Source organism: Chiloscyllium plagiosum, chromosome 15 (genome assembly GCF_004010195.1).
Source record: "Chiloscyllium plagiosum isolate BGI_BamShark_2017 chromosome 15, ASM401019v2, whole genome shotgun sequence".
In the NCBI taxonomy this organism is placed as follows: Eukaryota; Metazoa; Chordata; class Chondrichthyes; order Orectolobiformes; family Hemiscylliidae; genus Chiloscyllium; species Chiloscyllium plagiosum.
In genome coordinates, this window is record NC_057724.1 from 55,161,783 (window position 1) to 55,174,399 (window position 12,617).

At 40.3% G+C, this 12,617-nt stretch overlaps 1 protein-coding gene across 3 annotated transcripts in view; it reads right to left on the reverse strand.

Moving 5' to 3' along the window:
- LOC122557335 (zinc finger MYM-type protein 3-like) overlaps nucleotides 1–12,617 on the reverse strand; it is a 113,656-nt gene that overhangs the window by 57,807 nt on the left and 43,232 nt on the right. For all 3 annotated transcript variants that reach the window (XM_043704936.1, XM_043704937.1, XM_043704935.1), the window contains exons 9-10: nucleotides 11,972–12,058; nucleotides 9,970–10,120 (exon numbers count right to left, since the gene is read on the reverse strand). In XM_043704936.1, coding sequence (XP_043560871.1) covers nucleotides 9,970–10,120; nucleotides 11,972–12,058 — 238 coding nt within the window. The remainder of the gene's footprint in view (nucleotides 1–9,969; nucleotides 10,121–11,971; nucleotides 12,059–12,617) is intronic.

The following is a 12,617-nucleotide window of genomic DNA, read 5'->3' on the forward strand; positions in this document are numbered from 1 at the left end:
GCTTGCTCCTCTTGCTCTCCAGTTGACAAATTGGCCAACATTCACTCACTATAGACTTCAGAACTGCAAGTTGACAACATTTTTATTTTTTTTTTAAAATGTGATGAGCAGAAAACAGAGGGACTAGGGATCAAGAAAACCTTAGTCTACCTAGCCAAGTTTGACTTAATGTCATAGATTAACCTGGGTGCTGTCCTCTTGAGGGAATTAAAAAATGGAATTGATATTGCATGCTCAGCTGGTAAGGTCACTTCTGAACCAGATAAACCTGTACTAATGTATATTTTTCTGAAACGGAATAACTAGGGCTATGACCATATAAGTCTCAAGAAAAAAAAACATATAAAAAAGGTGCAAGACAGTAATTATTTTCCAGAAAGACAAAAGTAAATATTTGACAAGAGAGCTTCACAGTGGGACGAATGCAACTAAAGGTACATCATCAATGCATGAAAAACAAAAAAAACATAAGAAATAGGAGCAGGAGTAGGCTATCTGGCTCTCCAAGCCTGCCCCACCCTTTAATAGTTCCATTTACCCATCTGCTCACCATAACCCTTGATTCCTTTACTGTTCAAAAATCTATCCTTGCCTTAGAAACATTCAACAAGGTAGCTTCAACTGCTTCACTGGGCAAGGAATTCCATAAATTCACAACCTGTTGGGTGAAGTAGCTCTTCCTCAACTCAGTCCTAAATCTGCTCCCCCTTATTTTGAGTCTATGCCCATTAGTTCTAGTTTCACCTGTCAGTGCTCCTATCTTATCTATAATACGTGCACAAAGTCACAGGCAGGGTTGAAGGCAAGGATGAGAACTTAGGTTCAATGGTGAGGGGTCTTGAAGTCAACACAAATCTGCAAGGACGAGAATGACAGTTGACTGGGACTTACTAAACAAAAAATAAAGCAAAGAACTGCGGACGCTGGAAATCACAAATGAAAACAAAAATTGCTGGAAAAACTCAGGTCTTGCAGCATCTGCAGAGAGTAAGCAAGAGTTAAAATGTTGGGTCTCGTGGCCCTTCTCCAGAACTCAACTGGAAAACATTGTCAAGTTTTGGATCAGATGGAGAATAGGAAAGAGTGCAAAGGACCTCAGTGAAATCAGATTTAAAAACACAGTTAAGGGTTCCAGCAATGAAAGGCTATATTAAGAATTTTTAAACATAATGAATAATATCTGTGAGGCACAAGTGGAAGGATAGTACAAACAGACGAGATAACAATTTCTTCAGTGGCAATTCGATGATTATTTGAAATGGAAAATATTTCAGGGCTATTTAGAAACAGCAAGGGAATGAGACAAATTGGAAAATGCTAGCACAGGTATAATGGACTAAATGCTTGGTGCAGCATTTTTCTATGATGTAAGCAATGTAGTGGGTGAAATAAACTGATATCTTGGTTTTTAACAGGTTAAAAATTGGAAATCAGGCAGTTACATGGCTTGACACGGTCTGAACAAATAGCAAGAGATGGGAATGAAGTCAGCCATTAACAGGAAAGGAACATATCTCAGGAGGGACCACAAACACCAGGTTTGGTCATTTGATACTCAGTTGTAAAGTACTGACACCAATCAGGCAAACATATCAAGGTATAATTCCTCGAGACACACGAAACACGAGACTACACAAATGTGAACAATAAAAACCATTCAGTTGTGCTGCAACTCTCAGTGCACCACTTTCTGCACATATTCAGTTGCACTCTCTATGTCAGAGTAACCATCTCTATGTTACAACAAACAAGTTTGTTTTATACAGATGAACAACAAAGTTCACATTTAGGTCTGCGCGGTTCTCGTGTCTAGTTAATGCTTTCAGTGACTGTTCCCTTTTTAATCTGTTTCTGATTACAGTAAATTAAAATGTAAAATTATGAAATGTCAGTAAATGAGATTCTCACATTCAATGGCATTTTTAAAACATCAGGAAGACATTAATTTATATAGTCATAAAGATGTGCAGCACAGAAACAGACCCTTCAGTCCAACCCATCCATGCTGACCAGATATCCCAACCCAATCTAGTCCCACGTGCAGGCACCTGGCTCATATCCCTCCAAACTCTTCCTATTCATATACACATCCTGGTGCCTTTTAGATGTTACAATTGTACTAGCCTCCACCACTTCCTCTGGCGGCTCACTCCATACACATATCACCCTCTGCGTGAAAAAGTTGCCCCTTAGGTCCCTTTTATATCTTTCCCCTCTCTCCCTAAACCTATGCCCTCTAGTTCTGGACTCCCCCAATCCAGGGCAAAGGCTTTGTCTATTTATCCTATCCATTCCCCTCATAATTTTGCAAACCTCTAGAATGTCATCCCTCAGCCTCGGACGCTCCAGGGAAAACAGCTCCAGCCAGTTCAACCTCGCCTTATAGCTCAAATCCTACAACCCTGGCAACAGCCTTGAAATTCTTTTCTGAACCCTTTCAAGTTTCACATCTTTCCGATAGGAAGGAGACCAGAATTACACACAATATTCCAAAAGTGGTGTAACCAATGTCCTGTATAGCCGCAACATGGCCTCCCAACTCCTGTACTCAATACTCTGACCAATAAAGGAAAGCATACAAAACGCCTTCTTCACTATCCTATCTACCTGCGACTCCACTTTCAAGGAGCTATGAACTTGCACTCCAAGGTCTCTTTGTTTAGCAACACTCCCTAGGACCTTACCATTAAGCGTATAAGTCCTGTTAAGATTTACCTTCCCAAAATGCAGCACTTTGCATTTATCTCAATTAAACTCCATCTGCCACTTCTTAGCCCATTGGCCCATCTGATCAAGATCCCATTGTAATCGGAGGTAACCTGCTTCGCTGTCCACTACACCTCCAATTTTGGGGTCATCTGCAAACTTACTAATTATACCTCTTATGCTCACATCCAAATCATTTACATAAATGACAAAAAGCAGTGGACGCAGCACCGATCCTTGTGGCACTCCACTGGTCACAGGCCTCCAGTCTGAAAACAACCCTCCAGTCTGAAAACAACCCTCCACCACCACCCTCTGTCTTCAACCTTTGAGCCAGTTCCATATCCAAATGGCTCGTTCTCCCTGTATTCCATGAGATCTAACCTTGCTAATCAGTCTCCCATGGGGAACCTTGTCAAACGCCTTACTAAAGTCCATATAGATTATATCTACTGCTCTGTCCTCATACTGCAGCACAGAGGAACTACGCAGTGCAGAGGAAAATCACCGAAGTATTGAAAAAGAATGGGTCTCAATGAACACAGTCCGCCGATTTCTCAGCAACAAACCCAAACAAGCTTGTGAGACATAATTTCCTATGCGCAAAGCCATGTTGACTATCCCGAATCAGTCCCTGCCTTTCCAAATACATATACATCCTGTCCTTCAGGATTCCCTCCAACAACTTGCCAGGCTCACTGGTTTATAATTCCCTGGCTTGTCCTTACCATCTTTCTTCAACAGTGGCACCACATTAGCCAACCTCCAGTTTTCCGGTACCTCACCTGTGACTATCGATGATACAAATATCTCAGCAAGAGGCCCAGCAATCACTTCCCTTGCTTCCCAACTCAATCAAAACATACTTCACAAAAAATTAATTATCCAATGTGGGAATCAAAACTATGACCAGTGTGATTTCAAGTCTGATTATATTCAAAGTGAGCTACCCAGGATATGCAGAAAGTCCTTGCACAAATCTTAACATAAGCTGAGAGAGGGGTTTATCCTCCATTCCAATGTCTATCTAATACAATAAACGCAAAGTACTGAATGGATTTAAAACCTAATTTAGGCAAGCTAGATGCATAGATTAAACATCTAACTTTCACTCTGTATATTCTGAACAACATTCAGACTCCTGTCACTAAACAGAAATTTATAAGGACCAAATGCAGTATGAGGGGAGTGTGGATGTTCAACCATTTCTGATGCTTTTCTAGCCAGGAATTACAGCGCAAAAAAAATCCTGTCTTTCAAACAGTGAGAGCACAGGATCAAGCAAAAAGCAGCTTGGAGGAGCTGAATAGTTGAGCAGAGCCTTTGGGATTGAGACGTAGTGGAAAACAGTTTCTTCATTAATGTCAAAACACTTTTCGAAAACCAATAAGGTTGATGCATCACGATGGAAGTCAGACGGTAGCATTACAGACATAGATCAGGGCAGCGCAATAACCCTCACACAACAAAAACTGAATGAGTTTTTATTACAATATTAGTTTTTCAGCGAGTGGGACAGAACTAAGTAGTAACATCACGTTATGTGATTGACAGGAGCCTGCAGATGAGTTGCTGGAAGGACAATTCTAATTTACAGGTGTTATGACAGCCATCATGTGGTTAAGAATTGGATAAGGGAAGGATGCAAACTGTTTATGGAACAACAGGCAAGTGATGAGAGATCCGAAACAGAGGGCGGAACAGTCAGAAGAGAAGTTTGAGTTGGCAACACCTACGTGGATTCCCTTCATCTTGAAAATAAAGAAATTAATAAGTCTTCACATTTGTACAGAAGGCAAGGATTTGAAGTGGTGTTCAACCCTGTTAGTTGTGCTTGCCTTCCAAGAACAGAAGCAGAGTGTGCTCAAGATGCATGAGGGCTGTGGGCAAATTTTCCCCAGAGAATCCCCAAAATACCTGGAAAATTCAGTCATGGGACAACCAGAGAACAATTAGTGGATGTAGGTTTGCTCGCTGAGCTAGAAGGTTCATTTCCAGATGTTTCGCCACCATACTTGGTAATATCTTCAGTTGGCCTGTGGGTGAAGTACTGCTGATGATCCCTGCTTTCTATTTATATGTTTGGGCTGGTGATGCCATTTCCTGTTCTTTTTCTCAGGCAGTGGTAGATGGGGTCTAACTCGATGTATTCGTTTAGAGTGTTCCGAATGGAATGCTATGCTTCTGGGAGTTCTTGTGCATGTCTCTGTTTGGCTTGTCCTAAGATGAATGTGTTGCCCCAGTTGAAGTGGTGCTCTTCCTTATCTGTATGCAAGGATACTAGTGAGAGGGGGTCATGTTGTTTTGTGGCTAGCTAATGTTCATGTATCCTGGTGGCTAGTTTTCTGCCTTTTGTCCAATGTAGTGTTTATTACAGTTCTTGCATGGTATTTTGTAAATGACATGAGTTTTGCTTGTTGTCTGTATAGGGTCTTTCAAGTTCATTAACTACTGTTTTAGTATGACGGTGGGTTTGTGGGCTACCATGGTGCCAAGGGGATTGAGTAGTCTGGCAGTCATTTCTGAGATGTCTTTGATGTAGGGGAGAGTGGCCAGGGTTCCTGGACATATTTTGTCTGCTTGTTTGGGTTTGTAGCTAAGAAATCGGCGGACTGAGTTCATTGGGTACCCATTCTTTCAAAACATTATTTCAATAAGCCAATATACTGCAGCACAGAGGAACTACGCAGAGCACAGGAAAATCACCTATACCATGTATAGAAAAAGAATGGGTCCCAATGAACACAGTCCGCCAATTTCTGGACAAAACACATCCAGAAACCTTAGCCACTCTGCCCTACATCAAAGACATCTCAGAAATAATTGCCAGGCTACGCCACCCCCTTGGCATCATGGGAGCCCAGAAATCCACCAACACACTGAAACAGCAGCAAATGAACTTGAAAGACCCTACACAGACAACAAGCAAAACCAATGTCATTTACAAAATACCGTGCAAGAACTGTAACAAACACGACATTGGATAAACAGGCAGAAAACTGGCCACCAGGATACATGAACACTAACTAGCCACAAAAAGACATGACCCTCTCTCACTAGTATCCTTACAAACGGATGAGGAAGGACACCACTTCGACTTCAAACACATCAAGTTAGACCGCATCTACCACTGCCTGAGGAGAAAAACAGCAAATTACATCACCAACCCAAATGTACAAGTAGAAAGCAGGAATCATCCAGAGGCCCACTGAAGATGCTACCTAGTAGGGTGACAAAACATCTGGAAATTAACTTGCCAGCTCATCGAGCAAACCTACATCAGGAACCTCAACCTAAGCTCCAAATCTTCTCAAAACTCACTAAGAGAACCATTACCTCTGTATGTGGAACATTAAAAATTTAAAGGTGGGGTTGTTCTAAAAGTTATGACTTTTAGTGAAAATTGAATTAGGTTCTGCAGAGCATTTCTTAGTCAAGAGAAAAAGATGAAACAATATATCTGTTGAATTACTTTACTACCTGTATTTTAAATTGCTAAATTCCATCACTGCAAATAAAGAACTAAAAATAAACCAAACTGAGTGGGAAGTAACATTCCACAGTACTGTACAGGTTCCAGGCTCCAACTAGAAAAGCTAATGTCTCAGAATAAACTGCACTGACTAACTTCTGCCACTAGATGGTAGCCAGGCCCTCAGTTTGAAGTCAGGAGGGAATGTAGGAGTGCAGCCAGGAAGGGGGTTCTCATCGAGTGACTCAGAGACATACAGCATGGAAACAGACCCTTCGGTCCAACCAGTCCATGCCGAACATCCCAAATGAAACTAACCCCAGCTGCCTGCTCCTGGCCCATGTTCCTCCAAACATTTCCTGTTCATGTACTTATCCAAGTGTCTGTTAAATGTTACCCCTTTGCTCTGAATCTGTTCTTGTCCTGTGCCTATCCTGGGGAATGTTTGGTAGGTAGAGTGTAGAAAGAACTTTATTCTGCCGACAAAATCCAGAGTGTATCTAGTTTAGTTAATGAGCAGCTAGTGAGACAGTGACACATAGTGCGTAATAATGGCACTTTAAATGATGGGGAGTTGATATCATTCCACAAGTGCAACCACATGACATGACATCAAGCTCGAACTCACTTCACACTTTGCAGTCACAGAGAATGTTGCACTTGGCTGGGTGTCTCAGTCTAATAACATGCTTTTCCTGGACTCACCTACAGTGCAGTAAAGGTCAATTCAATTTCTCCGAATAACTTATCATTCATCTTGTGAAAGTGTTGAGTGAGAGAAGAACAAACGTCAGATGCAGTTTCCCAGCAAGCAAGCTATAGTTTATAACAAATAGCATAACCTGAGAAGCCCAGAATGGGGAATGTTCCTCGGGCAAGTGTCAGAGGGGCATCAAAAATCCTAATGGTATTAGTGGTAGCCTAGTGTTATTATCACTAAACTATTAATCTAAAGACCCAAGTAATGTATTGGGGATTTGAATCTCACAATGGCAGGTGATGGAATTTGAATTTGATAATCTGAATGTAAATGTGAAGCAATTGTCAGAAAAACCTATCTGGTTCATTAAAATTTTTTAGAGAAGGAAATCTGGGATCCTTACCTGTTCTGGTCTTTAGAATTCTTCAGATTTATAGAATCACTACAGTATAGAGGTAGGCCATTTGGTCCATCATGTCCGAACCAGCCCTCCGGACAGCATCCCATCCAGACCCACACCCCTACCCTATTCCTGTAGGCCTGCATTTCCCAAGGGTGGTCCACATAGCCTGCAAATCTCTGGTCACTATGAGCAGTTTGGCGTGGCCAGTCCACCTGATGTGTGCATCTTTGGTCTGAGAGTGGAAACCCACACAATGTACAGGCTCCAAGCAGACAGTCGCCCCGGAGTGGAATTGAACCCGGGTCCCCAGTGTTGTGAGGCAGCAGTGCTAACCGCTGAGCCCTCTTGGCACCCTTTACATGACTCTACATCAACGTGATCAACTTTTAACTGCCCTTTGGGTAATTAACAATTGGCAATAAACGCTGGCCTAGCAACAACACTTGCATCTCAAGAATGCATTTTTTTTAAAAAGTGACCTGGAAAATGAATATCTCAGGCAAGAGGAAGTTGCTTCACACCAGTTTTGGGTATTTTGACAATATTGCTAGTCAATGTATCTCTACATCCATCTTCACCTCCTAACCCTCAAAGTGCATAGATAGGAACTTGTTGGAGAATCATCTTACAGAATCCTGGGCCAGGCTAAGGTGACTGGCAATACACCAGGTTAGCAAGTGATGGGCATGCTATCAGAATCTGGAGTACTGTGTCCAGTTCTGGTCATACAGTTATAGGAAAGATATTATTAACCTGAAAAAGTTCTGAAGAGATTTACCAGGATGTTGCCGGGTCTGGAAGGTGCAAGTTATTTAAAGGCTGGGACTTTTTTCTCTGGAGCGTAGCAGGTTGAGAAGTGACCGTATACAGGTTTAAAAAATCATGAGCAGTTAAAGATAGGTGCCTTTTCTCTGGGGTGGGGAATTTCAAGACTAGGAGGCACAATTTTAAGGTGAGAAGAGAGATATTTAATAAAGACACGAGGGGCAAATATATTGTGTTGTTTGCATGTGGAATTAACTTTGAGGGGTTGAGGTGGAACAAACTAGGAAACAAGGCTTCAACAAACCAAAGCTAAGAATCAAGGCTGGGCATGACTTCTTCACCATGATCAGAGCAGAAAGAAATGAGTATCTGAGATACACGCAGTACAGTACTGGACAATGATTTATTATGACAGTGGACACTCCAAATGCATACAAATATGCTAATGTGAAAATGCCAATTCAAAGAGTGATCAAAACAAGCTCCAAAGAACAAGCAACATTAAAATGAAATATTGTTCAAAAGACTGCATGACATGAGGACCAGCTATACGTGAGATGGAGATGCGTCTCCAATCAGAGGCTTATAGCAAAATGTCCTATCAGCAAATGTGGGAGAGAGGCAGCCTGTGATTGGAGAAACAGAAAGAAGGGGAGTGTGGCAGTAAGCAAGGCTTCTGAATGCCTTGGAGTAGGAAGCATCACTGGTGAGGCTGTAGGAAGTGCAGGGAACCAGGACAGCCAGCCAGAGGTGGCAAGGCTGAGAACTAGAGTATGTAATTTTCAACTTTTCAATAAAGGAACATTCAGCTAACTCAAAACCAAGAAAAATTGACGTCACGAGTGAATTCCTTGCAAATTAATGTTTCATCTGTAACTTATGGCTGCAGAGGTTCATGAACTACTATTGGGGGGAACAGCAGTAATGTTGTGAACACAGCAATATAATGAACAATGTGTCAAGTAGATTGTTAAATAAAATTGTTCAGAATTAATCTTAAATCGATAATGTGTAAATACATTTCAAACCTTTTCTCATGCTGTTAATTACTGGAGGTGCATTTCCAAAGTTGAGACAAACATGCAACTATTTAGATGTGTCCTCACCAGTATGTAGAAAGTGTGTTTGATGTAAATGTCTTTTGTCTAGAGCAGTGTGTTAGATTTTAAAATTGTTGCTAACTTGTCTGTGTGGTGTGGGAAATTTAAGTTTTCCTTTCGCATGTGGTTTTAAGTTTGATGACAATGATTATTGAAGAAATAGATGAATTCTTCTAATAGTGCTTGTGTGTGGGTGCAAATACCCCTGATGCCATAAAAATATATTATAAAAATAGTATCAAATAAAGGAGTTGAGAGATGAAAAACAAGCAAATAATAAAAAACGTCCTCAAGAAAATCTCAAATGAGCCCTCGAAACTAAAAAAAAAAGTTGTGCTTGGTAGCAGATGATGTGAGGGTAACTGTACCAAGAATACATTACTGTAATGCTCCACATGGCTGTGCCAGAACTTGTACTACCTAGTTTAGGAAATAGAATTCATACAGCAAATATGATCATTGTCACTGAAAATGCAGGGTAAGGGAGACATTTAGTAACAACAATGAAAGTAAAAAGAAGGCAATCCGCAGATGGAACTGCCATCTTTGGTTTGGAAGCCTTCCTACCCGTATAAGGTTAAAAATCACACAACACCACGTTATATTCCAACATAACATTGGAATCTTTCAAGATGAAGAGGCAGTGCTCTGAAAGCTAGTGCTTCCAAATAAACCTGTTGGACTATAACTCAGTGTTGTGTGATTTTTAACTCGGTCCACCCCAGTCCAACACAGGCACCTCCAAATTATGACCAACAGTATACAGGTAAAGTTGATTAATTATTCATCTGCATGGGAGTGCCGTGCATGTTTAAGGTCATACCTTCACTACAAAAATTTTTTTCTACTCCTGAAAACTTAATCTTCTCATGCAGTATCTTCTCCTGCTTGCAATATTCACAGACGGACACAACACCATGCAGCCTTTTATAATCTTCACAGCATACCTTACAACAAAACTGCCGAACACTGCCCTAAAGAAAAAAGAAAAGAAAAAGTGAATTCCAGTTCAAACAACGAAATAATAGATGTCTCATGAATTTCAAAGGTATGTATTTCCCCAGTTTTCAAAATAATTTTTTACTTTTCTTTCAGGATAAAATCTTTTAAACCAAAGAGCAAACCATTCAATTCTATCTCCATTTAATCAGTGGACAAATCCAGGTAAATATACTGCATGCTCAAACTCAATTGTTACAATGAAAGGAGCAGAGCTGACAATACACTGCTGAGCTTCCGTGCCCTGAATCTAGGTGTGATACATTTTCCACCCCAGGGATACAAGGTAGATTGTTTGGTTCAGTGGTAATCCTTCTGTCTCAGATCAAAGTCCATGCTTCACCTGGACTTTACGAGGCAGTCTGGGGTGACACCAAAACACTGCTGTCATTTCAGAGATTTGTCTTTCAGGTGCTCAGTTGAGGCACTGTCCAATTACATGGTGGTATTGGCAATAACACTCCCCTCAATCTGAGGCACATGAAAGCATCCATTCTTCAACAAACATAATCAAAGCAGACTATTTGGTCCTTTATCTGCTGTTTGAGGTTTTTAGTGTTGCAAATTCACTGCTTCTCTTAACTTTTGAAGCCCAGAAACTAAAACAGATAAAATATAACAGTTGCAGAGCAATTTAGAACACTTGAGGCTATAAAAGGCTTTTCGCACATTAATGCAAGTTTCCCTTTTTTCTCCTGGTACTTTATCTGACACATCATTTACCACTGCCTTAATTTCTTCATTTTTCTAAGGTTAGACTCGCAATTACAGTACAACCAACAAAAAACAAAACTACGTCAGCTGAACAAAGTTCAGTACTGGGAGTAGAGAAAGAGAATAACACCCATGACCCAATATCAATGTAACATAACATTTTAAACACAGCAACAATTATAATTAGATTGCAAATTTCTTGGGAAAGCCAGTCCCTGGTTTCACCTTAGAAAAGGCTAATTTCCAGACAATGTCATATTGTACTTTTACAGAAACGACTGGAAGCACAAACTGCAAAGAGATTTATAAACAGTCGCTGTATCTTCCCAGATCTTACAAACTGAAGTTCTATATAAAAGAATTGTTGTGGTGTGGTTATTTGTTTTCAACTTGGATCAAATTTTCATGCAACAGACATGCTTTATTTTTAGCACAGCCAGGTGCAATTCTCTCAGCTTTCATACTCAGAAAAATGTAATTCTCCACCGAGTTCTGGCATTGTTTGTAAACGCAGCCCAAGAATAAATCCAAATGCTGATTGACATTAAATGCTGCTGCAAATTTTAAAAGATTTTCTTTTTAGGTTTAATAATATGTGGAAGATAGCCAGAAACTGCTGAACTTTATCTTAGCTAGAATAAAAGGATTTCAGGACATCACAAGCAAACAAATCAGTGGAGACCTGGCAAATGAGAGAGAACCAAGAATAGTGTCACTGTATGGCAACAGTACTTCAGGACAAACTTTGCATTCCATATTTCCAATCAAACCGAACATTTGTCATAGCACTTTTGAAGCATACCAATTTGTAACATTGCAATGGTTTCTCATTAAAGAATTTGCATCTCCTTCTAACTATTCTGTTCCCTCCACCCACCACAGACCACCACTCCACCCACTTCATTTTTGCTCTCCTCATCAGACCATTTCATTTAAATCTTTCCCTTTTGTCAAATTAGAAGCTTTTCCATTCTGAATGAATATATGGCAAGAAAAACTTGGCCCATTAGAATACAATTACCCAATTCAGAATGGAAAGAGCTATTACCATCTAAATATGAAAACATACCTTTCAAGTATGGAGTGCCCAAACAGATTAACAGTGCCCTTACCTGCCAGTCCAGTATTTCTGGTTTCCCAGTGAAAATATTGTGGCAGTATGTGCAGTTCAGTTGTATGCTACCTTCAGGGCTGGACTGCTGTTGTGAACAGAAATATAAAGCAAATATAAATAATTACTCAAATGTTATGAAATAAATGCCTAATAATACAAACTTTAGTTGAAGCATTGTGGTTTTAAACAAAACTGAATTCCCTCTCAAACAAGAATGACATGTTTCTATGAATTTTAATGGACAAAATAACCCAATAAAAATACGCTTAGTTTTAAAAATTACTAACTGCACTCAAGTGAACCACAAATAGCATGCAATTCCTCATCAATGAGACGATGGCTGATTTGGTTATCTTCAACATCACATTCCTGCTTTAACCCCATCTCCAATCCCTGATTGGTTGAATATCAGTTTACAAAAATCATTAATGACACAGCCTCCACCACCCTGTGCAGCACAGATTCACAACTCTCAGAGAAAAGATTCCTCTTCAGTTCTGCCCTAATTTGGCAACCCCTTATTTTGAGATTCTGCCCTCTGGTCCTAGCCTCTTCCTCAAGGGCAACAACTCCACTGCATCTACCTGGTCAATCCCCTTAAGACTCTAATATGCTTCAGTATGGTGGCTTCTCATTCTTTTAAA